Consider the following 27,195-nt stretch of genomic DNA (forward strand, 5'->3'; position numbering starts at 1 on the left):
AGGCTGCGCTGCGGGCGGTGCCGGGCAGGTCGCGGCGATGGCGGCGGTGTAGCAGCGAGCGGGCGGCGCGGGGCCACCATGATCATCGAGAGCGTAGACGCGCTCAAGTCCTGGCTGGCCAAGCTGCTGGAGCCCATGTGAGTGCGGGCGTGAGGGGCGGGCGGGCCGGGCGCACGGCGCTTCCCGCGGGCCGGGCTCGGCCCGGCCGAGGCGTTAGGGCCCTGCCCCGGCCCGGGCCCGGCGCGCCCGGAGTGCGGGACAGCCCGGGCCCGGGGGGCGCGGGGGCTTTGGTGCTACAGCGTGCAGCGGAGCTGAAGGAGGGTTTGGGGCACGGGGCTGATGAGGGGCAGCTGGGGGGGCTCAGCCTGGAGAAAAGAAGGCTCAGAGGCTCTGCACAGCTCTCTGACAGGAGGGGACAGCCCCAGGTCCGGCTCTGCTCCCAGGGAACAGGGACAGGAGGAGAGGGAACGGCCCCAGGCTGGGCCAGGGGAGGGGCTGGGTGGACAGCAGGAAGAATTTGTAGATGGAAAGAGTGGTCAGGCCTTGACAGAGAGATTTGGAGTCCTGACACCGGGAAGTGTTGAAGGAAGGGCTCAGGTGGCACTCGGTGCTCTGGGCTGGGTGACAAGGTGGGGGTCCGGCACAGATTGAATTTGGTTGTCTGGGAGCTCTTTTCCACCTTTTTGTTTCTGTGTGCTCACAACTGCTGTCCCAGCTGTGCTGTCGACTTCAGTCCCAGCTCTGTCATCTCGGAGCAGAGCCAGGAACTGATAAAACCAGGAATAACGTTAAAACTGTGGGAATTCTGCATTGACATCCTACTGCTGCTTACAGTGGGAGTGGGACTGGGATGGAGTCAGCATGGACCCAGGTCATGTCCTGCATTTTTTGGGTTCTGATAACTCGTCCTGGCTGCCAAGTGGTGCTGGTGCCAAGCTCTGGTCACCACAGCTGGTGCTGATGGTGCAGGCACAGCGAGGGGTGGCTGAGCCTGGCCAGGGGAAGCTGCTGGTCAGTGCCTGGCCAGGCTGAGGTCTGCCGTAAAATAAAGCTGAGGCCCATGGAGAGTTTTAAGTAGGCCTTAGGTCTGCTCAGTCGCCATCATTAACTATTAGTCTGTTGGCAGTTCTTCACAATTTTCTTTCCCCCTTGTTACAATCATGGGTTTCTCTGGTTTTTGGTCAAACCCTGCTGAAAGTCTCTGGACTGGAGCATGACTCCTGCACTTTCCCTGCCAGCTCCAGTTGGTGTCCAGCATTCCTTGGGCATTTGAGCTGCACTGTGGAATGTGAGGCAGAAAATCAAGGGATTGGTGACAGCACAGACTGGCTTACCTGGAGGAGTGCACTCACCTTGTGTGCTCCTGTACCCCATAATGGATGGGATGGGGTGCTTGGGAGGGACTGACACGTGGAGGAAGGAAAGGTATTGGTTGTGAACTGAGGGATAGTTTCCTCTGTTTGAAATTGAAGATTTCCAGTCAGTGGGTGAGGGCCCCAGCACATCACACACAGTGTATGCATCACGTACAGGTTATTTCTCTGTGTGTGTAAGAATTGTAAAATCTGTCAATTTGTGGTTTCTTTGTTCTTAATTGCTCCATTTACCCTGGCTTTCAGTGGAGGTTGGATGTTGTTGGAGGCTATATGAGAGCAGAGCTGCTTGACTGCTGCTCATTGAGGATTTTTATTTCTAGCACTTGTTGGCCTCTGCTTGGCTTTTTGCCTTTTGCTGTTTTCTGGATTTTTTTTCTTACTTGAGATTATTTTGAGGTATATATACTCCAGAATTTTTCTTTCAATTTCCAGAGTTACTGTTCTCAGAAAATACACAATAATCTCTTTAAATGTTAATTTAAAAAAACCCAAAAACTTCTGAGTATTTTAGGTTTTTGCCCCCACCTGGTATCTGGCATCTGCACCCTCTGAGAGGCCAAACAAGGAGGGGTCACTTAGTGACACTGTTACTCTGGTTCATACCTGGGGTGTTTCTAGCAGCCCAGTGATGGCATCTAAAGCAATATCCAGCTTAAAGATTAGAGCTGGAGCATCACTGCACAAAGTTGGTGTCTTTGGTCTCTGTGGAGCCAGGCACAGGTGAGGGAGCCTGAGGAGAGAGCCTGGCTCAGTGATTGCTCCCCTTTAGGTGTTCTGCCAGCATTAAAAGGTTACTGTAAAATATGGCATGGCAGTATGCTTGAGGAGGAAACCCCAGCACATCAGGACATCTGTGAAGCTGTGCAGGAATGTCTGTGTGAACTCCTTTATAACAAGGTTTTAATTTTTAAACACAGTTAAATCCTTCTCAGTCCTTGTGCAGTGCCGTGCCCGGCCCCACAGTGCTCTGTAGGGCCGTGTGAGGTGTGCCTGCTGGCTGGAGGAGGTTCAGCACCAGTGGCTCTGTGTGGGCAGAGGAGAGATGGTTTTCCCTTAGCAGAGAAGGGGCAGCTTTGTCAGGTGCAGTTGAGGGGTTCCCAAGGCAATTAAAGTGTTGTGTGTGGTTGCAGAGATCCCTTAGCTGGCTCTGTGGCCCAGGGCAGCTGTGCTGGTGCTGGGGGTGAGCCCAGCAGCCCAGGGCTGTGGCAGGAGCTCAGGGGGCTCTGCAGTGCCTGTGCCCCCAGGCTCACATCCTGCAGCAGCCCAGCACAGTTCCCTCTCTCTCTCTAGATGTGATGCAGACCCCTCTGCCTTGGCCAACTATGTGGTGGCGTTGGTGAAGAAGGACAAGCCTGAGAAGGAGCTGAAAGCTTTCTGTGCTGACCAGCTGGATGTGTTCCTGCAGAAAGGTGTGGTGGCCACGGCTGGCTGGGGGAGGAGGGAGGGTGATGCACCATTGCTGCCTTCAAAATCTTTCTAGCTGTGACTATTTCCTACAGAGTTTGGGGGAATAAAGATCTTGTGATTAAAAAAATAATAATTGCGAGAGGAAGTCGTGTAACTTGGACTTTTCGCAGCAGGTGGGCGGAAATGTTCTTAAATAAAAGCAATTTAATTTAAAGTGTCAGTCGTGTTGCCAGAAGCTTCTCTGACAGGTGTTTGGTGACTTTTGAAAACCTGGTCTGTGTTAATCCTTCAGATTGCTGGGACTGCACCTGTGGCAGTTTGCTTCATAGTCGAGGGTTTAAACACCTGAAAGTCTGACACTCGCTGGGAAGGTGATTGTGCATTTCTTGTGATGTTGAACTGCTGATGGCAGTGTTGAGAATTATTTGCTCTCATAAAAATTGCCCTGAAGAGGCTGCTGAGTGTAGCTGGTGGAACTTGTGGATAGCTGTGGACTTGTTCCTCGGTCACAGGCTCCAGTCGTGCTTGCCCCTTAGAGCAGGAGAAGTCTCTGTTGCTGTCTGTGACATACCTGAGGAATTTCTTTCTCTAAATGAACAATCTCAAGTGCCACAAATGCAGTTCCAGCTCCTTCAGTGGAGCTAGTGCTCATTAACCTGAGGTGCAGCTCACCTGGCTGGCTGTTTTCAGGCTCTTCTCTGGTAAATGTAAGCATGCACTGGAATGCATATGTAACAGTATTTTCTTGTGTTCTGTATCCTCAGAAACTTCAGGGTTTGTAGACAAACTCTTTGAAAGTTTGTACACCAAGAGTTACCTTCCTTCTGCTGAGCCCACAAAGGCAGAGGCAAAGCCTGCAGGGCAAGAGAAAGAAGAAGTCAAGGAGGAGGTAATGTTGTTTATTCTGTCTGCCTTTTATTTTCAAATTAGCTCTCCTACATTTGTGAGGCAGAATGTGACAGAAAAATGTTCTCTGTTGTGACTAGTGACCTCTGTGTCCAAAGAGCCCTGGAAGGTGACTGTCCAGGCAAGAACATTTTACATGCCTTTGAGGAGTCTACCTTTGATCAAGCACTCAGAAATCCTATTCACAGCTCTGGCAATACCAGTGGATAATTACTTGGGAGAGTTGGAGAGGGAGAAGCAGCAAAAGCGTTCTAAAACATTTCCATTTTTGTATGTTCTGTGAGGAAAGAAAATTATTTAAAATGTTTTCTGTGATGCTAAAAATCATTGAAATATGTCAGCCTCTGTATTAGAATAATTACTTTGGAAAGTCAGCCAACTGTTTTCTATTTTACCTTGATTTAAAGTTCTGTTGGCAAAATTGAAAGCAATTGATTTTTTGAGAGAAGGTGACAAATAATTGCAGAAATTGTCAGTCAGCCAAACCCAGGTCAGCCCCAACAGATGCAGGTCCTTATTTACCCTAATGTGGTTCATCAAGTGATTAATTTAAAGTTGCTTTTTACTTTTTTTCCGATTTTCTGATGTCCTTTTTTTACCTGAGGACATGACACAGGGTTATGACAGTTTATGGAAGTAGCTTTGCTTATGGCAGTTCATAATTTGAACAAGACCCTCACTGTAAGAGCTTTGCCCTCTGTTCTCAAATACTGTCACAGTTTACAGAAGGTGATGCAGAGCTGCCTTCCACTGACTTCCCAGTGCTCTGGTGGGGGCAGAGGAGGGGCTTTGGGGGCTGCAGGGGAGTGGCAATAAGCAAAGCAGATATCTAGGACAGCTTTATGGGACAGTCATTCAGAATTCAGGACGTTAATTAGTTACATTGACACCAGCAAGGCCTTCAGGATGTGTCATGAAGCTCAGTGTATGGTGTGATCCTACAGAGAGGCCATGAAATAAACCCCACTGGAAGCACAGTGAGGTCAGGCTGGAGGGGACCCCAGGTACCTTGTGCTTGGGATCAGGACTGCAGCTGCAGCTCCCCAGAGCCCTGGCAAGCCAAGTCTTGAGGATTTCTCCCAGTTGTCCCCAGATAATCCTGTTTTACAAGGATGCAGGAAGCCTTCCTTTTGATTTCAATTGAAAAAAAGTCTTTTAAAGATTAGTGTATGTCAACTTTTCCCACCAAAATTTACTGTAACTTGTAAGCAGTGTGAAATGGCAGCAGAAGTGCAGAAGGGGTCAGTGGTTTGCAGTAGTGGTACAGACCTCTGAGCCTGCTGTGGTGGAGGCCAGCAAGAGAGTGACCAGTTCCACCGTGGAAGCAGGGTGTGCCTTGAGGGAGGTGTTTAAAATGACAGCTAGTGACTTGCCTGCCTGGAGAGGTGACTCCAGACTTCGTTTAAAGGTTCAGGAAATACCTCACTTGTAGAATTGCTTATGCTAGATAAGGCAGTAGAGTGGAGAGAGATCTTGCCTTTGTGAATCCTGTTTAGAAACAAAAGATCAAAGTGGTTTTATTTAGGGGCATCTCTTCTGCAGAAAAAAGTTTTGAGAACAAAACCCTTCAACAGACTGTAGTGCTTGATTACTTGTAGTGCTTCAGTGCTCTGGGCAATAATACTCGAGTGTTGTTCTCTTTGGCATGCTGTCTGTAACTTGAACTACATTTTGGTGTCATTTTCTTTGTTACAAAAATTATATTCATCCTTGTTTGGTAGTTGTGTGTTAAACAGAATTTTCAAGAGTCTGTTGAAGAAGAGCGGGAGAGCAGGAAGAAGAAGTATTCCAGTCCCCAGAGGAGCCGTACAGACTCCAGTGAGCAAAGGTTAGCTTTGAGCCACAATATTAACAAATTTTTCTGTATTTACTGTCCATCTTTGAGCATGTTTTTTTACCTTGTAGGTGGTGATTTTTGTGAAAATAGGGATTTTCTCCTTCCTTTGGGTAATACACTGTGCCTATGCTGATCACGTGCGTGAGGAGCTTCCACAAGAAGTTGTCCTCTTGCAAAAAAATGATAGTGTTCTTCTAGGAATGTCACCAGTTCCACTGTTCACCTTGTTTTATAAATGATGGACATTTTTGGGGTCTATAGGGTCTGGGGACAGTTGTTCACAGCATCACTTCTAAAGCCTGTTCTGGTTTGAGCATCTTAACTCTCTGACCTTGCCAATTCCTACCCCTGCTCCCTACAGCCCAGTGAATCAGCTCTAAGGTCCTGTACTTCTCTGTGTAATTTGTGAAGTTCTGGCTGGAGTGTTTCACTGCTCAGATTGATGGGAAGGATGAGCAGAATCTTTTGCAAGGCTCTTCTTTAATTTCGTTTCTCTTTGCACTGACGTGGTGTCCATGTGTCTCCCGTAGAAGCCGAGAGAAGAAGCGGGACGATGGGAAGTGGAGGGACTATGACAGGTACTATGACAGGAGTGACTTGTACAGGGAGAAGTCGAGCTGGCGCCGGGGCAGGAGCAAGAGCCGCAGCAAAAGCCGCGGGATGAGCCGGAGCCGCAGCCGCAGCCGGGGCCGCAGCAAGGACCGGGACGGCAGCAGGAGTGGTGAGTGCCCTGGGGCTGCTTCAGAAGGGACTGTGCAGGGACAGGGTCACTCCTACCTTCTGAATGGTCTAGCAGGCAGGAGATGCCCCTGGGAAGGTGGAGCAAATTCTGATAGCTTTGTGTGCTTGAAATTATTAAGATACTGTTCTTCAGAGTAGAGCAATTAAGGGATTTGTTTTCTTCTTTGCTAACCTGTTAATTTATCCACAGGTGTATTCCTGTGGATATCAGTAGCTCATGTTTTTGTGCTGTGTGTTCTGACAAAGCTGTTGATTTTATTCTTTTTTCCTCCTAAGGACTGAACTTTTTGCAAAGCAGTGTTTTCCTCTTTCATCTTGTTACTGTGTGTTTTTTAGAGAAGGCTTCTTTGCAGTTGCAGGTGGTTACCATATGATTGTTCTTTTAGGGCTAGTTCAGGTCTGTCGGAAAAGTAACAGGCACAGATTACAGCATTCCACGCACCTTGAGACTGCGTTAGTTAAGGGCAGAGGTAGGTTTGTTGTTTCAGGCTTTTGGCCTTCTTTCTCCTTTAAAAGAGAGCTGTAAACCAGAAAGAAATTAGTAGAGTAGTAAAATGTGCATTTTGCAAAGAAAACTTTGATATTTCTGAAGTTAAATCCCTGTTTATGTTATATTTAGTTATTACTCATTAGTAAGACTGAACTCCTTCAAGAGCAGTTCATTGTGCAGAACGCTGAGTATTCAGGGAATGTGTTAATCTCTTGCTCATGTCTCTGATGTACAGAGCATAACATGAAGGCTTTATTCAACTTTATTTTTTTTAAACAGAGCACAGAGAGAGAGAGAGGTCAAAATACAAGAGTGAAAAAAATGATGTCGAAGGCTCTTACAATCCAGTGTCTGCCTCTCCCAGTAAATCCTCTGAGCAGTATTCCTCTGCACAAGCTATTCCCACTGCTGTAACTGTCGTTGCACCTGCGCACCACCTTGAAAGCACCACAGAGAGCTGGTCAAATTACTTCAACAATCACAGCAATCCCAGTTCATTCGGCAGAAACCCTCCTCCTAAAAGAAGATGTCAGGATTATGATGGTAACTGTTACCAGTTTTGTGCCTTATTTCAGTGTTTGGGACTTTTTAATGTATTCACTAAATGTGTGCAGGGGCATGAGGTGTGTACCTTGTATGTAACAGATGCAGAGATGATCTTTACTGTGCTGGAGAAATACCTAGACTTACTGGATGCATTTTGCTATGCTGTGGCAATTGCTGAACAGGAACATAAGGAGTTTTTTCACAGCTCTCTATGTGCTAGACAAATACCTCAACCACTGGCACTCCTGGTGCACATTTGCAGTGTGTGTCTTTAAAATAAACCACAGCGCTTCTGATTATTTTTTCCACAGCTTTTATAATGAATGTGTCTAAGTTTGTATGATTTTTTGAAGGTTTGTTCTAATTTCAATTATCTTGTGAAGCCTTACCTTACAGTATAATAACATATCAGTGGATGTGTGCTTTCTTTGCTGAGAAGTTCCATGAGAACCGAAATGTCACAAATCGCGAAAGCGCTGCGTTGGTTTGCTGACACCAGTGCCGTGTCCTGTTTTGCAGAGCGAGGCTATTGTGTCCTTGGCGACCTGTGCCAGTTCGACCACGGGAATGACCCTTTGGTGGTGGATGAGGTTTCCTTGCCCAGCATGATCCCGTTCCCCCCGCCTCCTCCGGGGCTGCCGCCGCCGCCGGGGCTGCTGCTGCCGCCGCTGCCGGGGCCGGTGCGGGGCCTGCGGCTCCCGGTGCCGCAGCCTCACCCGCAGCCCCCGCCGCCCGTGGTGCTGCCTGTGCCACGTGAGTCACCACGGAGCTCAGCTCCTGTGCTGCCTGTGTGCTCTTCGCTGCAGGGCCCCAAGGATTCCCGGTATTCCACTGGAAAACCATGGTGTTCAACCATGGCGTTCCTAGCGCTCCAAACCCAAGGAAATTGGGTGGGGAGTGGAGTTGGGGATCTTCCAGCTCACCTCAGTGGTAGTTGGTAGTGATTGGATTGGTCACTGATGATTACTAGCCAGGGTTTTTCCTGCTATAATGCAAAAAATGTTGCAATTCCGTCTCCTAGAGCTTCTAATGAAGTGTTGGTGCTACATTATCTACTACTAGAAAGCAATGCGTTATTGACACAGTTAAGATCTTTGTTAGCTCGGCAGTGATCTGAGATGTTGAGCCTTTTGTATTTTCTTACTGCATCTCATAAACTCTATATAACAAACATCGTGTTAGGGGCGTGCTTATTCTGTTTCAGTGCTGTCTGTTCCAGGGACAAAATAAGTGCTGTGATAATTGTGTCCAATATCAGCAATTATGGGATGAGGAATAATTTGATACAGGATTAACTGTATCAAAAGCCCTTTAGCAGGTGGAACTGTCTTGCTGTGAGAGAATGGACAGTGCTCAGGGTGGGCTGTAGTGTCACTTGAGGTCCCTTTGGATCCCAGTCAGTAGGAATGTCAGTGTGGTACATGAGGAAACCTGAGCACAACCAGCTCGAGAGCTGCAATCTAAATGCTGCTGTGATCTCTTGCTCTGAGCAAACCTTGGCTCTCCATGGTAGAGCTGAGGGAGGAGCTGCTGTGGTTAGACATCTCTAGCTCTAGCAAACCACTGGGGAAGAAAAGACACTTTTTTCTTTTCCCTTAAAGCTTTGTCTCTCTTGAGAAGGAGAAAATGTTTTGGAATCAGCAGCTTACCTGAACAGGCTTCTCAATTTACTGTTACTGCAGTGGGATTGGACATGCTTCCAACCCTGCCCTTGCTCACAGTAGTGCATAAACACAGCATGGGATGGTTTTCACGTTTGGAGCTGTCAGTGTGTGATCTGTGCTGTGCTGTCTTTGCAGGACCTCCTTTGACACAGTCCAGCTTGATAAACAGCCGTGAGCAGCCGGGGACAAGTGCAGTGCCCAGTCTTGCACCCGTGGGAGCAAGGCTGCCTCCTCCTCTGCCTCAGAACCTGCTCTATACCGTGTCAGAACGTAAGCAAATGCCTTTTGGTTTCAACCTGTTTGGTGGGAAAAAATTACATTTTCTCTGTGTATGTATGATTAGAAATTATGATCTGTCTTCCTCCAATATATACAAATCTAAAAAGAAGTCTGAAGGCTCTCCCTGGGTCAGCCCATCACCCATTCTGGAATGGAATGGCAGCAGTGCTCTGTCCTGCTCTGAGGATGAGCACTCTGGGGAGCTCTGGGTTTCATGTCCTCACAGCAATCCCATTGTTGCATAAGAAATGTTCCTTTCATCTTCAAACCATTCTGTAGGACACTAGTAGGTGAAAGATGGATCAGCAGACCTGTAATTGCTGTTTAACTTAGGCTTTGTTCCTCTCCAGTTTGGACTAACACAGATGAGTGGTTTTTTTTTTTCCCAGCTTTATGTCTCAATAGTTTGTACAGTCTTCATAGACATCAGTACTTTTTCTATTCTTTTTCCAGAATCACCCTAGTTCTAGCTTTCTAAAAGTTGTTAGCTTTCATTGGGCATATCCCTCTTCCTAATTAAAAATTTTTAAAGTATGTTTTTATGAGGGAAAATAGCAAAATACCTGAAAAGTCCTAGATTGCCCAATTTAAACACAACAAAATTTGATAATTAAAGGATTAATGGCATTTCCATATTCTATATGACCAAAATAAGATAACTAAATGTCAGAGTTTTACAGTATTCTCATCTGGGTTTTTTTAACATAAATATTCTGCATTGTATTCAAAGAGGGGATCTAGTTCCATTCATGATCCATGTCATTTTATCTATGACTTCCATGCTTTTCAGAACTTCAGACACTCAAATTTCTTATTAGTAAATCTGTTCAGTTATCCCCAAGTCCTGTTGGGTGTCACCATCTGATCCCTTCAGCTCCAGAGCTTCTGTGCAGATTCTCATGTCCTGTTCTTGGACTGTTGTGGTAACAGCTGCTGCTTGCCCTCTTGCAGTCAATCATGTTCTAAATCAGGGAGGAGGAGCAGGTTCAGCTCCTTTGAGGTTAGAGGAAGTTCTTGTTTTGCAGAGTTAGTGTGGATATTGTGGGGCATCTGTTTTTAACTGTAGAGTTGTCTTTGTTTCCGCAGAATAAGGAACTGAGATTGTGGAGGGGTTCATGTCTGTCAGGCTCCCTTGTACAGGCACTTGTTCTGTTCCTGTGGAGGCTCTTCACAGACTTCATTCATTCTAGTTCTTGTACAGTTTTAAAGGATAAAAAAAATGCATTTTCCTCAATTTGGACCTTGGGCTGGAGGAGCAATAGGAGTCAGTTCTGTGATCTTGTATTCTTGTGGTGACCCCTTCTAATGAAAATGATCGTTAGTAAGGTACTAGGTAGCTGATCTCAGTCTTACATAAAGTGAATTCATGAGGTAAGTATTGGTTCCATTACCTCATTTCTCAGCTTTCTTTGATTTAAATCATTTAAGTGTGTTCTTCACCTAAAATTCTTTTCTGAGGAGAACTAGACTGTTGGGCAAAGGCTGGAAGTCTCTTTGCATCTTGGGCTCTATAAATGCTGAAACCAAAGGTTGTGTTGCCTTTGAACGCTGGCAGATGTTGTGCACGCTGTCACACAGACCCCTCAGGCCTTCCCAGGCTGGATCAGCAGTGCCCTGGATTGTGACCTGTGTGCTTGGACTGTCAGTACCAGGATAAAAAGCAGAGGAGAATGTGTGCAGATAGGCTAGGCCTGAAGATCAGGTGAGGGTCTGCAGTGGCTGCACAGGTTGGCTGTACCACCTCTCTTCTCTTCATCCAAGACAGCTTCTGACTCTTGGACATCCCTGCACTTCCTTAAAGGAAAATTAACCCCGAGTCTTAAACTCACTTGCAAAATTCTGTCGTTTCTCTCCTTTTTTTGTAGATACATATGAGCCAGATGGCTATAACCCTGAAGCTCCTAGTATTACCAGTGCTGGTAGATCTCAGTATCGGCAGTTCTTTACGAGAGCACAAATGCAGCGTCCAAATCTAATTGGCCTAACATCTGGGGAGATGGATACAAACCCTCGAGGTAGGAAGGGTTCTGATCATTGCTGTTGCTATTTTTATCCAAGATCATCAACACCTTTCCCTCTTTTCAGGCTGAAAGCACTAGTTTTTCTCACTGATCTAGTGTTTCATTTTTTTTTTACATTTCTACCTTTTTTAAGTGCTAACATGCTCATATTAAAGTCAAAGCAGCCTTTTTGATTAAAAATAACCACTTGCTTGGGAATGCCACAAGGGTTTTGTTGGTTGGTTGGGGTTTTATTCCTCTTAAGCCTGTGAAGGTATTTTCTGGGTGCTCCCAGAAAGAGAAATGGTGCCTGAAGATGGCTTTAGCAGCAGAGTCTGCAGAGTGCTTTTGGTCAGCCATGGGATGGTCCAAGCTCCTTGCCTTGGCTGTTGTGGTGGTAGTGAAGAAGGGAACTGCCCTGGCATGTTTTGGTGCTTCATGGTCTGGCTCTGTCAGCCAGGTGTTCTCTCTGAAATGAGCTTCACAGTTACCATTCCATTTTCCCAGCTCATGGGAATCCCAGTCTGCATTGAGGTAATTCCTAGCCCCTGCCTGAATGGATGTGGCTGCTGTCTCTTGGTTGTGATTTATATAAAGTATCTTTTAGGGAAGGGCACAGGTCATGACTCTTCAAAGTTTAGTGTAGCAAAACTTTCTTTCTCCCTTGTGTTTTTCATGCACTGATCCTTAAAACCAAAGATGTTAAATTTTGGGTTTTATTTTTATAGTTCAGTATTTCTTACTTAGTAGATAAGAAAGATTTTTTTTATTTTTATTTTCAATATTTCTTTCCAATGACTCCTCTCATAAGGAATGTGGTTAAATATTATTGTAGAAATTGCTGTTGCTGTTTGCATCTTAATGACTGTCACAGAGGCAGGGTTGGGGATTAATTGGTGCCCCTCAGGTTCTCTTTGAGAGCCCATCCCATGGTGAGTGCTCAGTGAAAGGGCCTCACACAACTCGTTTTACTCTTTGTCACTGGTGTGAAAGGTTTGCTCTCAGATCATCCTCCAAAGTGAGGATGCCATGCCCAGAAATGCCCAATCTCAGTTTTCACCAGTGTAACCAGCAGAGCCCTGGCTTATATAAAAGCCATAGAAATTGCTGTGTAACTCAGACTTCTTTTTAGGGGCTGAATATTTGACATTCACAGTAGACTAACGTCAAGGGCATAATCTTGAAAAGGTTGCAAATCAATTTCTAGCAAACTTTGTATTGATAAAATTTATTTCAAACTTTAATGTCTTGAAAGAGTGTAGTTGTGCTTAATAAGTTGTGCTTAATTAGAGTTTGTTGCTGAAATGTGGCTGGAGGGCTGGCATTGGGATGGCAGTGGGAAGAAGGGTTCTTGCTTGCTTTTGCTCTGTCAAGGGTTCACACAGGGCAAGCTGGTTGTTAATTCCCCCCTGCCCATTGCAGAGCTCTGACCTAAAACCTGGGGTCCACCCATGGTTCTTTTCTTCCTTTTCTGTTTTGTTGGGATTTGGGGTTTGGTGGTTTGTTTTTTTTTCTTTCTCTCCTTTTCTTGCAGAATCTGAGTTTTTAGTACCTGAGAAATGAAGTTTTAGCTTTTTTTCTTCATCAATACTGACCTTAAAGGTCAAAACCCATCCCTCCCAGCTGGACTGTGTGTGCTTCTCTCAGGATGTTTAGTTAGGCTAGGGAACAATCTGAATGATTCAGAAACAAGACTGACCAATTTGGTTAAGTCTTCCTAATGTTTTTGTTTTTAATCTGTTCTGTTTCACTGTGTGAAAGCTTTTCCATGTGTGGTGGAGTAACACAGGCCTTTTCCCTTCTCTCCAGCTGCCAACATTATCATCCAAACTGAGCCTCCCATTCCCATCACAAATAACAGCAGCAATGTCACTAGAGTTGTCCTGGAGCCAGACAGCAGGAAAAGATCTCCAAGCAGCATGGAGTGTCCACCACTGAAGAAACCCTGGCTGGGAAAGTAAGAATTAGCTACAGATGTTAACTCAAATGTACATTCCTACTCTGCAGTCTCTGTAATGTGGGGTGGTTGGGTCAGAAAGTCTGTGCCCACATAACATGGGACTAAACATGGAGTCAGGGGGACTCTTTGTTAGTGTCTAGAGGGTGTGCTGTTTAGGGAAAAATGCCATTTAGATGTGTGTTAACCTTTGCTACCTTACTTAGGCACACACATACTAATCTGAGCTCTTCTTGTTCTCCTTTTCTCTAGGCAAGTAAACAACAACCAGAATAAGCCAGGGTTTTTGAAAAAGAATCAGTATACTAATACAAAATTAGAAGTTCGAAAAATTCCACCGGAATTGAACAATATTACACAGCTCAATGAACACTTCAGCAAATTTGGAACTATTGTAAACATTCAGGTAAAGAAACAGAGTCCAGTTTTATGTCTGTGTGTGGGTCCTGAAGCTTGCTTGATTACTGTATGATGGCTTGAAGAAATCTTAGTGGAGACAGATTGGGAGAAGAGGTAATCAAGTTCAGAGAAACCTTGTCTTGGTCTACTGTGTGTTATTATCTTAAATCTGTAAAACATATTGGCTTCTGCCTTCATGATGCCTAGTTATATTTGAAAGGCTGGCAAGTTTAACAGTGTCTAAACCAACTCAGGTTTTTGAGCCACTGGTATATAACTTCTGAAAGAGATGATGTGACAGTTTTGTATGGTAGTCTTATGGTGTCTGATGGTCAGGATTTTGATGAGGATACTGCAGAAGAGTTTTTATCTGCTTCAATTTGCTACCACTTGGCATCCTAGAACTCTGAATACATGATGCTGTTGGTGGAGGAGGCTTATTCATTCATTTATTTATTTAAATGTATATAGACTTTGCTGCAAGTACATGTAATGTTTGTCAAAAGCTACTTTGCTTTCACTACATAGAATGTCTTACTGGTGTTTTGGGCTGTTAACGCCCTGGAAGCCCAACTCATCATTGCACATGATTTGTGGATGGGTTTGCTAATGACTGAAATGTTTTCTTCCTTGATCAATAATGCGTTTGTGCACTCTTGCTCTAGGTTGCTTTCCAGAACGACCCCGAGGCTGCTCTCATTCAGTACCTGAGTAACGACGAGGCCAGGAAGGCCATTTCCAGCACGGAGGCAGTGCTGAGCAATCGCTTCATCCGGGTGCTGTGGCACAGGGACAGCGAGCAGCAGCCCCCGTTGCTGCAGCAGCAGCAGCAGCAGGCGCCCAGCCCGCAGGCCCTGCAGCACCTGCAGCAGCAGCAGGCGCTGGCCACGCCGCCCGCCGTGACCGTGCACAGCAGCCTGGCCAAGGTACAGCTGGGGGCCAGCAGCCTTCCAGAGTGCTGCTGCTGCAGGACAGCCGAGTGCCTAACCTTGGTCTTTTCAAATCCACCACACAGGTGATGAACAAACCCCTGGCATCTGGTGCCTACGTCCTTAACAAGGTCCCGGTGAAAAGGCGCCTTGGAGCGGCGGGTGGGAGCCAGCCCGAGCTCAGCCAGCCCGGGGCTGCCGTGGAGGAGTCTCAGGTGGGTTGAGAGTGGACCGTGGTCATGCTCTCAGGCAGAGCTTTGGCTTGTCAGCCAGGAAGGAACAAGCAGAGAACTTGTGAATTGTTCCCTCTTGGTTCTGTTCCTTGCAGCCGTGGCCAGTCACTTCTCCCTCGTTTCATCCACTGTTTATATGGAATAGGGACAATGACTTTAGGAACTGTCAGCTATAAAATAATCAGTGTTGTAAATAGCATAAAATATTTTTGGCAGTGCTTGATAGCAAACAAGTCTGACAACCTGTATGTGAGACCAGCCTTTTGTTGACAAATGTAATGGTTCTTCCAGTAATTTTTGAGCTTATGCTGTGTTTTAACAGCAGTGCTACAAGCTTAGAGAGTATTTGTACCCCAAGTTCAAGGCAGTGCTATTCAATTCACACTGATATTGTAGGGCAGCCTGTGTTCTGGGCCTTGGGGAAGTCCTTTCAAGGAAGGAAGCATGGAGTGGCTTTTGCTGCATTGGTCAGAAAGTGGGATGTTGGCCTGTGACTGCAGGGCTGAAACTGAGGCAAGCACAGAGCATCCCCTTAGCTGTGTCCTGGTGGGAATTGGGATGCAAAGGGAGTCTGCCATGGAGAAGCAGAGACAGTATCTTTTTCAGAAATCTTTTTGACTGATATCTTTATCCATGTGTTTCAATTGCCTTGGTCTTTCTGCCTGCTTGCACAAATCTGGTCATCTGAGTTGGTGTTTCTTGAACATGATCTGCTAAAGTTCCCCTGCTGGTGTATCATGGTCACTTTAAAATACTTCATATTTTACTTTGTGTTTTTTACCATTTCAGATATTTCCTACTTCTACAAGCCACTCAAAAATGGTGTACAGCTCTTCAAACTTGAAGACAACTCTGAAGTCTGGTGCAGGGTCTAAACCTCACGATGTGCAAGAAGCCCTTAAAAAAAAACAGGTACTTAATGCTTGATGGCTGACTGTCAGTGTAAGAGGCAAAGTGCTTTAAACACAAGGTTTGGTGGGCCCCTGAAACCTCAGCCACTCCTCTGCAGCTTTGTACGTGGGTGTGGAGTTGGTCATTGTTATGGGACAGCGTTGCAAGCACACGTAGCTGTAATCATGTGTGGAGTGTCCTTCTGGGTTGTCTCACTCAATGCTCTGCCATTTTGGGCTTTCTGGGTTTGCTTGGTGTTCTCTGGATTTCATCTCTGCAGGTGTGAGACACTTGCATCAGTGCACAGTATGTTTCTTAAGAGGTGGTTGAAGGGAGCAAAATGTTAGTAAAATACCTTACAGCAGGAAATTAGCATTTTTACATTTTTTATTTATTGAATCAGCTACACTTCATACTTGTGTTTTTTGCAGACAGAACTTTTGGTTGTGGATTTCACTTCAGTAGTTTGAAGGGGACAATGTGATCTGTATGAGTGCATATATGATCTCTATGAGTACATACAGTGTTTGTCTGCTTTTTACTGATGGAAAGAATTTTCTCCTCTTGCAGGAGGCAATGAAACTCCAGCAAGATATGAGGAAAAAGAAGCAGGAGATGTTAGAAAAACAAATAGAATGCCAGAAGGTAAGTCTGGGATGTGACTAGTAAATGCATTCTGGTTTTGTAGATACCTGGCTGTTAGGGCTGTTTTTCCTGGAATTTTATGTTCCTTTTCTTTTATTATTGTATAGATGTTGATATCCAAGCTGGAGAAAAACAAGGCCATGAAACCAGAAGAGAGAGCAGAAATTATGAAGACTTTAAAAGAACTAACAGGAAAAATATCTCAGTTAAAGGATGAATTAAAAACGTCATCTGCAGCCTCCACACCATCCAAATTGAAGTCCAAGACAGAGGTATTTATTGTGCAACACACTTGCCTGCTTGGTTTTTGTAACTATTTCTGTTAATCTGTCTTAAAAATTGCAGTAGCTTTAGCTCAAAACACTTGCAAGCAGCATTTTGATGTGAGCGATAACCATGGACAAACAAGCCATGGTTGAAGGAACTCCATGACCTAGTTTTGCTTGTAGCTCATTCACGCTTGCTCTAGTTCTAAAGCAGAGAATTCTGGGCCCTTCAAAAAATGGGGTGGGACCTCACACACACAAGAGGCAACCAAACCAAAACTGAATTTAGAGAAAAGTATGTATGGCTATTGTGTCCTGATCTGTTTGTATCATTGACATGAAGGTACTGCTGAAGGGGAATAAAACATGGCAAGTGTGCCTTACAGCTCTGCCCTTTCCTTCTGTTTTCTCTTCCCACGCCAGGCACAGAAGGAGCTGTTGGATGCAGAGCTGGACTTCCACAAGAGGCTGTCCTCTGGGGAGGACACGACCGAGCTGCGCAAAAAGCTCAACCAGCTACAGGTGGAGGTGAGCTGCTGTGCCCTGCTGCTGCTGCTGGGTTGGGTCCTGCTGTTTCACCCTCTCACTGGGGCTGGCTGTGCTCTTTCCCCAGGCTGCCCGCTTGGGCATCCTGCCCGCGGGCCGAGGCAAGGCCGTGGCTGCCCCGGGCAGGGGCCGGGGCCGGGGCCGCGGGGGCCGAGGCCGCGCAGTGCAGAACCACATGGTGGTGGATCACCGGCCCAAGGCTCTCGCCGTGGGAGGCTTCGTGGAGGAGGAGAAGGATGAATTGTTACAGCACTTCTCTGTAAGTGTCACCTGGCAATTCGTGTGCATCTCCTTTGCTGCTGTAAAATCTAGCTCCTCTTAGAATAGCAATAAATCTGAGCCCAAAAATACAAGTGCTGCAATACTGCTGCCTGGTGCAGCTGGGAGTCCTCTGGCTCTCACTTTTCTGTCCAAAAAGTCAGATTTCAGTGTCACTTCCATACACCACAATTGTACCACATGATTATGTTACTGCTGGTCCTAATGAGCTTTTCCTCACAGAAATTTGGAGATATCGAAGATCTCCAAGAAGAGGATTCCCCATTAAGTGTTGTTGTAACTTTTAAGTCCCGCTCAGAAGCTGAGAATGTAAGTAATCATGGATATATTTTTTCACATATCTAAAATAAGAGTTTTTAAGTACTTTCTACCTTTGTATTTTAAAATTGTAGAGGCTTTGATCCCCCAGTTTGAGCTTGATAGTGTTTGGTGCTGCTGCAGGGGAAGGGGAAGTTCCTCCTGGTGATCTGAGCAGTGGCACAGGGCTTTCCCTGGTACAGCTGCGTGTCCCTGGCAGTGCAGGGCTCTGCTCGTCTCACAGGAGCAGGATTTGGCAGATTTGGGTGTGGCTGAAGTTGCTCTTGGAACACTGAAGTGGTTGACTGTGGTTTATATATTTGAGATCTCCAAACATGCCTCTGTGCCACATGCTCTGGGTCTGTTGCTGATGTTAAAAGTTCTTCTCTTGATGCTCTCTGAAATTGTCTGCGTTTAACCACGGCTCAGGCTGCTAACCAGGGATCCCGCTTCAAGGACCGGCGGCTCCAGATCTCCTGGCACAAACCCAAGGTACCTTCTGTGTCCACAGAGGTCGAGGAAGAGGAGTCCAAGGAAGAGGTATGAAAATCTGACAACCTGGTCATTCTTACTGGGATCTAATAGCTGAGAGCTCTTAGGGTACAATTTCCTGTCTACTGAGGAAACTTCATAAAAGATGTTCTTACAAACCAGGTACTGGTTTTGAATAGTCAGGTACATTTTCTCTCTTTTAAAATAGAGAAAATGGAGAAAAAAAAAGACACTCTGTTAATTTGTCAATGATGTAAATAAACCTTGGGTTCTGAATGTGCAGGCTGCAAAGCCTCTCACTCCTCACTCGTGCTCTGCTGTACAAGTTGTGTGTTCTTCCCTATAATTCACCTTAAACTTTTAAAAGTTATTTTGTTGTGGCATTTAACAGAAACCTTGTCTAGGAGAGGGTGAGTGGTGGTTTATTCCAGCTTCCTCTGAAGCTTTGCTCTCTTTCCTGACATGAGGCTGCTGTTGTTACCCCAGAACTGTTTGGATGTAACTGAGACACGCGTGGCAGATCCCAGTGCTGTGGGCTGGGATGTGTCCCTGGCCGCTTGGAGCTTGTGTCTGAAAGCTGGTTTTCTTTCTTCCTCCAGGAGACTGAAACCTCAGATTTATTTTTGCATGAAGATGATGACGATGATGATGAAGATGAGGATGAATCCCGTTCTTGGAGAAGATGAAACTTGATGTTCGAAATGTATAATTTTAGGAATATAGTTCAAACTACATCTTTTAAACGTTTATTTAAGGAAGTTGATGAGCCAAAAAGAGCTTTACTTTCTTTTCAAACCACAAGGTTTACCATGAGCAGTTTGGTATGAGAACATTTGGGACACAGAGCTGTGAGACTGAGCTAGCCAAAGGCCCAGGAACTTCTTACAGGATTATCAAGCTCACCAGGGCGGTGATTTTTTTCTATTTAAGAAGGATAAAAAGGGCGGGGGGTGGGGGTTGGAAATCAGTATTTTCTTGTCCTCTTTTTGTCACCTGTAATACCTTGTTTTGGGTTTTTTATAATGTGATTGGTTTGTTAGTTTATAATTGAAAAGATATTACAGGTTTTATTTAGCAATATTACGGGGTTAGGGGAAAGACAAACTTTCATTAAATATTATGAAAGAAAAACTGGCCTCATTTGCTCGTTGAAAAAAGGGAGCATTTTATTTCCTGTGGAGTCTCATGTTGTAGGAATTATTTGTGGCTAGATTCTTAAATCATTTACTTCAGTATGTGTGGCAGCCACACAGTCTGTACCGTGCTGCTTTTTGTGAGAGGAGGTGGAAGAAGCAATTTAACAGGGTATTGTTATAACATTGTCCAGTCCACTCTGCTTCTCCAAGTTCTGCTTCCCAGAATCCATCAGCAGGGACACACACTGGAGTGGATTTTCACTCCTCCTTGATTTCCTTGTCATTTCAGTGTAAGGCTCAGTGTAAGTCAGGCTTTTATTGCATTTCAGTATTTGTGAGCAGCAATGGAAGGAGTTCCAGTCTTCCTGAAAAGCAGCCTAGCCCAGCCCCTGTGGCAGGCAGGAGCTGCTCCCCTGTCCCAGCTGTGTCCCAGCACAGCCCTGCAGGGTTCAGAGCAGGGTGGGGGTCACCCACAGGAGGGGGGTCCTGCTCAGCCTGGCCCCAGACCCGGGCTCAGTGTCCCAAGGGTGTCCAGAGCTGGCTGTGCTGTGGTGGCCCAGAGGTGGCCCAGATGTGTCTCTGACGTGTCCTGTGCTCAGGGCCTCTGCAGGGTCAGTGCTGCTGGTGACCCCGGGGGCCACACCAGGGGCTGGACTGGCTCTGGGCTCTGTGGCCCTGTTGGGGCACCCAGCAGCACCTTCCCTGCCTGCCCTTGTCCTGCAGGTTTTATGTGCATTTCCACACAAAACCAGCACCGTGCCAATGCACAGCTCCTCTCTTGGGGAATCACCAGTGAGGGCCCTAGCAGTTCCTGGCTGAAGGACAGCCCCACCTCACCTGCACCTGCCTGTGGCTCTGGCTGTGGCCAGGGCAGGTGCTGAGCACCTTTGGGGTCACAGCCCCACTGCCTCTGTCCTTGTGCTGGGGTGGGGCTCCAACCTGTACAATGTCCTGTTTCTTGTCAACTGAAGGGGATGTCTCCAGTATTCTGTCTCTTTCCAAACCTCTCCTCTTCCTAGAATTAGGACTGTTTTGCTAATGCTGAGACTGAATTCCAGGCATGAAGAAATGGAGGAGAAACTCACCCCATGAACTTACAAGAATGTCGTGCTCTTCTCCCATCACCTCTAGGGGTTTTAATGTCTGTGGCACAGTGTGTATCTTGAGAAGTCCATTGCAGCAAACATGTCCAAGTCCTGACAACTTAAGGCAAGAGGGATCAAAAGGATTTATATATTTTTTTGTACAGAGTTTTTTCTTAAACTGTATAATTTTGTAAATATTTTGCTTTTTTGTGTACTAAAATTACCGGCGTATAGATTTCAATAAGAATTGTTGTATTTTTGTATTTGGAAAATGAAAATTACAGTGGATTAATTAAGCTGTAAGAAAAATTGCAGTAGCCTTCAACACACACAGCATGGATTCCTTTTCATATGGTTTTAGCTCTGAAGTGACACTGAGGTGGCACCTGTGCCCTGGGGCACGGGTCAGGGAGCAAGGGCCATCTCTAGAGTGTCACACAATCGCTGTTTGCCCTCCCAGCAGCCCTGGCAGGCTGGCCTGAGTGCCAGGTGCCAGCCCAGAGGGGCTGGAGCAGGAGCAGGGACTCTGTGCCCCTGCCCTGCCTTTTGCCAAAGCTCATGGCCCCCTGTGTTTCAGGGTGTGCTGGGCCTGTCTTGGCCTGCTTTGGGTTGGGTTTCTGTGTTCCAGCAGGGCAGTACAGCCAAGTTCTTCTCGTGGTGATGCTTTACTGGGGAGTTCACACAGCCCTCAGGGTCCCTGTGTGCCCCAGCCACGTGTGCCAGCCTGAGCTGGGGGACAGGCACTGAAGGGGCAGGGGATGGGGGAAGGAAGTCACTGTGCAAAGAATTCCCTCCTTTCCATGCTGGATTAACCTGAGCAAAATACACAAACCCTCCTCAAATCTGAAACCAGACACCTGCTTAGGAAAACACCACTTTAACAAAATCATGTGAAAAGGAACAAAGCTCCTCTTGGTGTATAGTAACCTTGTACTATAGTTTTTACAGATTGTGAACTTGTGTAATAGGATAATAGCAGATATTGTTGAATTTCTAATTGTTTACACATTAAAATTCATATATGTAATGTTTGTTTTATTGATTACAAGCCAAATTTCTAAGATGCATGTTGACTTTTTTGCAATAAAGTTATAGTATGAAATGGTTCAAGATACAGAAAAAACAAAATTCTAACTGAAATAAATTGGAAGGAGAACCATTCAAAAAAAAACCACAATTCATAAAAAGAGCATTATCACTTCTTTGGGGGGAGGTGGGTGTGTGCAGGGGGATTTATGTGTGTGTAATGTGTGTGCAGGGGTCTCTTCCAAGGGTCTCAGTCTCTGGAACAGAATGTGTGAGACAGGTAAATGGGAGGAGCAGTAAAGGCTGTGTGACAGGGGTGGGGGGCTCAAAGAGCTGGAGGAAGCTGTGCAGACCAGGGTGGGTTCCCAGGCTCTTGCAGGTTTGCAGGGTCCTGGACTGCTGGGTACAAATCCTGGCAGGACTCAGCTGCCAGCTGTGCCCCCTCTGCAGAGGGGGGTGAAAGGATTCTGTGATCACCTTTATTCCTGGGCTTTGGCCCTGCCCCAGCTCCTGTCATTCCCTCCCTGTGCCTGCTGTGTCCAGCTGCTGGAGGGGGATTTAAAACCTCTCCTTCTCTTCTGTGCTGCTGAAGAGCCTCTCCCTGCCAAGCCTGTGGCTTTGAGACATCTCAGTGCCAGCAGCTGATCTTTGGAATGTGCCCAGGCCCTTTTCCTGCCCACAGCCACCAGCCAGCCCTGCAGGAAGCAGCAGTGTCCTTTAGGAGACAGAGCCTGGCATGGAGCAGGAAAGGTTTAGTGGCCAAAGCACTTCTGCTTCCTATGCAATTAAAATTCATTTTAATGGAAAGAAGTTTATAAAAAATTGGAAGAGGAGTAGCATTTGCATGTGTGTGTGTTTTTCCCTGCAGCCATTCCAGTGTGATCTGAGAGCTCCCTGAGCACAGCAGCAGCGTTGGCAGGGTGGGACAGCCTTCCCCTGCCCTGGGCTGCAGTCCTGCCTGCAGAGGAGCCCTGGGGAGGAACCAAATGGCTGCAGGAACTGTTTGCAGGGAAGAGTCACACGAAGGTAAATTGTTGGTGTAACTGTCAGCCCAAGAATCTCTTTGTTGTCTCCAGTGGAGGCTGTGTGGAATACAGCACTAACTTCTGGAGAGGGTTCCCAAAGGTGGCAATCTAATTTTAACTCATCTCTGCAAACAGGGGACCCAGTTCTGTCCTCTGGAGCAGCTTGTGTAACGTGTCTGGGCCTTCACTGGTGAGATCACTGACACAAGGGGCGTTCAAAAGGGAAAAATAAGTTTGTCTGATGTTTCTCTGGAGGTTTTTATAAGCTTCCACCACTTTATTCCACGACAGACTTGCAACTGTGATGATCAAGACCTGAATGCATAAACTAGAGCACTTTCTTTCTCTCTCCCCCCAGGATCATTCCACAGACAATTTTCAGTGGCTGCTTGGTCTCAGGTAGGCTGACAGGGTGGGGTGAGGCTCCTGTGCCAGTGCTGTGCCTCCTTCACTGGGGCTTCCCCCTTTCTCCTACAAAAAAACAGGTTTTATTGCTACTTTTTCATGGTATCTGGAAAACACATTTTTTGTCAGAAACATCTCTTGGATTTGAAGTTCAAAAATACGTTTTACCTGGTCAAGAGACCAGCAGGAGCCCATGCCAGGGCTGTCAGCACTCGGTGCCTGCAGCGGGAGCAGAGGCAGGGAGCGAGGCAGGGACAGCAGGACAGGAGTGGTGGCACCATGGGGGCAGCAGGACAGGAGTGGTGGCACCATGGGGGCAGCAGGAACAGGAGTGGTGGCACCATGGGGACAGCAGGACAGGAGTGGTGGCACCGTGGGGGCAGCAGGACAGCAGTGGTGGCACCATGGGAGCAGCAGGAACAGGAGTGGTGGCACCATGGGGGCAGCAGGAACAGGAGTGGTGGCACCATGGGGACAGCAGGACAGGAGTGGTGGCACCGTGGGGGCAGCAGGACAGGAGTGGTGGCACCGTGGGGGCAGCAGGGTCCCCAGCAGCCGTGTGTCACCCCCCAGGGACACCTGTCCTGGAGCCTGGGGACAGCCCTGGGCACCAGCACCGCCCCAGCTCGGGGCCTGCCCTGCTCTGCTGGCTGTCACCTTCTTTTCAGGAGCCCAATTCCTTCTTTCCAGGAGCCCAATTCCTTCTTTCCAGGAGCCCAATTCCTTCTTTCCAGGAGCCCAATTCCTTCTGTTCCTCGCCCCGGTGTCGCAGCCCCGCGCTCCTGACGTGGGAGTTAATTATAGCCCGACCTGCCTTGGAGCACTCCTGCCAGTGATTTATTTAAACTCTGATAAATTATACATTCCTTTAGTAATCCATGTGAAAATTATTTAGAGTCAACTCAACATCCCATACCTCAGTGTTCTCTCTGGTGGCAAAGGCTCTGTCAGACTCTTCCATCCACTCTTCCTTTGGTGCCTCTGGGTTACCTGGGGGTCTCTGAGGAGTCAGGGGGCTCCTGGAACAGTCCCAGTCCCAGGGGGTCCCTGAGGAGTCAGGGGGCTCCTGGAACAGTCCCAGTCCCAGGGGGTCCCTGAGGAGTCAGGGGGCTCCTGGAACAGTCCAGTCCCAGCTGCTGGGCTCAGCACCAACAGGAGCTCACTCTGGCTTTAAGCTGGCTTTGGGCACAGGCTGCAGCTCCCTCTGTCCGAGCTCCCAAAGCCCCGGCAGTGTCCTGGCTGTGAGGATGCAGGGGCTGCTCCTGGGCACTGCAGGGCCAGGACTGCTCGTGCTCCCACCCTTCTGGCACCGTTCTGGGCCGGGAACAAAGGCACTGAGTGAGAGGGTGAGACTGGGGGGCAGTCTGATGTGTCAGTCCTGTTCTCCTGCCCCCCCAGGACCGCCCTGACGCAGATACAGCTGTTTCACTTGTTGATTAGCAAAAACATTAGGAGACCTACTGTTTCAGGACATGAATAATTGATGTTTGCTCCTCATTAACTTCTTGTGGCAGAGTCCTGTTAGATGCATTTAGATGTATTGCTAGAATTAGGAGCAAATTCGAGGAGGTGCCTGGCAGCTGGGTGTTCTGTTCCAGCCCTGGAAAGCACTGCCCCATTGCTCCCATCCTCTCCAGCAGGGAGGTTGTTCTGATCAAGGACTGACATGTTCTTTATTACAATTTTAATTTCAGTGAATGATACAAGTAACAAATTCTATAATTCATGTACACTACAAGTGAGTAAAGGATGTCCCTCCCAAGAGAGTGGCCTCCAGTTTTCCTGGGATGTCGAATTAAAACCTTGTTTCCTGAAAAATTCAAAACTGAGTTGAAGAGTTTTCCACCTGCTGGTGCTGCTGGGCAAGGCTGCTTGTCCTGCCCCTGGACATTTCTTGTGCTCTAACGTGGCCACAGTGCTCTGCTAATTCCAGAGGCTTTTGGGTTTGGTCTGGGATTAACACCCACAAACCCTGGAGCCCCTGGAGCCACCAGGGCTGAGAGCCCACAAAGCTCTGCGTGGATTTTAATAATAGAAGAGGAGAAAGCACTTCTGATTTAATCTGAAGCAATGCACAGACCCCGGGTGCTTCCCCTTCCCTGTCCTCAGAAGGAAGTTCAGCAGTTGGCCCAATCCTCAGTCCCTCTGGAGCTCTCCCTGGCAGGTTTGTGTGGGGTGGCCCTCCCTGTGTGTCCCTGTCTGCAGAGCAAGCCTGTCCTTGCTGTGGTGCCACTGGCAGCTGTGCTCTTTGAAACAGCTCCCATCCCACCCACCTGTATGAAAAACTTCCCAGAGCAACGGGGGTCCTGCCCTGGCCCCTCCCTCTGACCCTCCAGGTTCTGCAGATCTCCCTTTAGCCCCCCAGGTTCTGCAGATCTCCCTCTGACCCTCCAGGTTCTGCAGATCTCCCTCTGACCCTCCAGGTTCTGCAGATCTCCCTTTAGCCCCCCAGGTTCTCCAGATCTCCCTCTGACCCCCCAGGTTCTCCAGATCTCCCTTTAGCCCCCCAGGTTCTCCAGATCTCCCTTTAGCCCCCCAGGATCTCCAGATCTCCCTCTGACCCCCCAGGTTCTGCAGATCTCCCTTTAGCCCCGCAGATTCTCCAGATCTCCCTTTAGCCCCCCAGGTTCTCCAGATCTCCCTTTAGCCCCCCAGGTTCTGCAGGTCTCCCTTTAGCCCCCAGGTTCTGCAGATCTCCCTTTTGGCCCCCCAGGTCCTGCACAAGGCCCGCTCACAGCTCTTGCTGCTCTCCCTGAGCTGCTGCTGCCAGACCTGCCCTGGCACAGGCTCCACAGCAGCGAGTGCTCTGCAGGATCCTCTGCATTCTCAGAGATTCCTCAGTGTCCGTCCCTTCCTCTGGGAGCCCGACACTGCCTCGGCCACACACAGCTCCTGTAACTTAGCAACTTTTTTTTCTCTGTTAAGGTGGGTTCTTCAATCTCCTTAATGAATAAGAGAATCAGGCCAGGTAATTGATGCTTGGCCATTTAGCTGATGAATAATTGACTGTCTGGGTAACTGGAGATATTTCCTCGATCAGATTGTGCAGTGGAACAGCCATATCACCTGGGGTGCAGCATGGCTCACAGCTCCAGAGTGCTGGAACTCTGCTGAGTGAGCTCAGGCTCCGGAGGAACCTTCCAGAGCCAGCTCCATCCTCTTCCTCCACGTGGAGCAGGCACACGAGCTCCAGCAGCAGGAACCTCCTGAGGTTCAGCCAAGGCTCGTGATGATCCCTTCCAGCCCAAACCATCCCCTGATTCTGTGGTTTTGATGACTGGCTGCATTTGAGCAGCAGAAGTTATTTTATCACAAAAATCTCGACTCGGGATTTTTCCCAGATCTGCAGTGGATACAAACACAGCAGAAGGGGGTGCAGGAGCTGTGTGCCCCAGCAGGGAGGTGTCCCTGTGTGAGCTGTGTGTGCTTTGGCTGCCCCACAGGCAAACCCTGCAGCAGCCTCGTCCAGAGGAGCCCGGTGTGCAGGACATGCTGTGGCTGCTCTAAACAGCAACAGGAAAACATTTAAAGAGGCAAGTTCTGTCAGCTTTGTGACTCTAACACATAGTGCTGCTCCCAGTCCCTGGCAGACAGGGTACCAGCACGAATTGTGGATTAAATAACTCATGGTTTTAATTTCAAACTTCCCATCAGTCCCGTGTCAGTACGTTCTGAATATTTTTTAAACTAAATTGAGTTAATACAATGAAACCAAGAGCCCGTTGGCGCCACTCTGTGATGAGCTTTGAATTAAAATCTAAATAAGAACAGAATATTTTGATGTATTAGGAAAATGGATAACAATCCATGAACTGTGATAAAGGATAAAATAGCACATGCTTTTAATCTGACTTTTGCCTTCAGATTTCCAATGAGTCACCAACAATGTTTCATCAGGGTATGGGTTTGGGTTTTTTCTTCCAGAAATGCCATTAATTATTTACCAGTAGGTGAATGATCTCTGAAATCTATTGGAGTGACACCTTTGAGTCTGCAGACAGTTTCTGATGGCAAACCATCTGGGCTCCTTTAACTTGTTATTGTTTATCCTTCGGACTCCTCTCCCCGGGCTGGAAGGTGTAACGGCAGCAGGCAGGGCCAGGAGCATCAATATTTTACAGCATTAATTAAAGGGAGCTCAGCAGCTGCAGTGCCCAGCCCGGCTGCCTGCGGGAGGGGAGGGAAGGGAAGGAGAGGGTGGGCAGGAGAGGGGTCGGGGTGGGAGAGGGGTCGGGATGGGCTGGCAGAGGGGTCGGGGATGGGATGGGATGGGATGGCAGAGGGACCCCCTGAGCCCCGCGGTCACACAGGAGCTGCTCGGCCGTGACAGTGAGCAGC

The 27,195-nt window shown here is 47.5% G+C and overlaps 1 protein-coding gene across 3 annotated transcripts; it reads left to right on the forward strand.

The window, feature by feature from the left end:
• Window positions 1-16: 16 nt before the first annotated feature.
• On the forward strand, window positions 17-21,571 carry RBM27 (RNA binding motif protein 27). Of its 3 annotated transcripts, XM_033073349.1 has the most exons (22): window positions 17-137; window positions 2,667-2,785; window positions 3,548-3,672; window positions 5,411-5,517; window positions 6,057-6,247; window positions 6,654-6,737; window positions 7,037-7,300; window positions 7,823-8,056; window positions 9,103-9,237; window positions 11,112-11,261; window positions 13,056-13,203; window positions 13,456-13,609; window positions 14,268-14,528; window positions 14,618-14,746; window positions 15,554-15,676; window positions 16,226-16,300; window positions 16,408-16,572; window positions 16,990-17,094; window positions 17,180-17,371; window positions 17,614-17,700; window positions 18,118-18,228; window positions 18,780-21,571. In XM_033073349.1, exons 1-22 carry the CDS (start codon window positions 79-81, stop codon window positions 18,864-18,866), a joined length of 3,105 nt encoding a protein of 1,034 aa, XP_032929240.1. In that variant the 5' UTR covers window positions 17-78; the 3' UTR covers window positions 18,867-21,571. The 3 variants fall into 3 exon arrangements, with proteins under 3 accessions (XP_032929240.1, XP_032929243.1, XP_032929241.1); XM_033073352.1 differs by lacking the exon at window positions 11,112-11,261; XM_033073350.1 differs by lacking the exon at window positions 6,654-6,737.
• The last annotated feature ends 5,624 nt before the right edge of the window (window positions 21,572-27,195 follow it).

The sequence above is a fragment of the Catharus ustulatus genome, chromosome 15 (genome assembly GCF_009819885.2).
Source record: "Catharus ustulatus isolate bCatUst1 chromosome 15, bCatUst1.pri.v2, whole genome shotgun sequence".
NCBI classification, from domain to species: domain Eukaryota; kingdom Metazoa; phylum Chordata; class Aves; order Passeriformes; family Turdidae; genus Catharus; species Catharus ustulatus.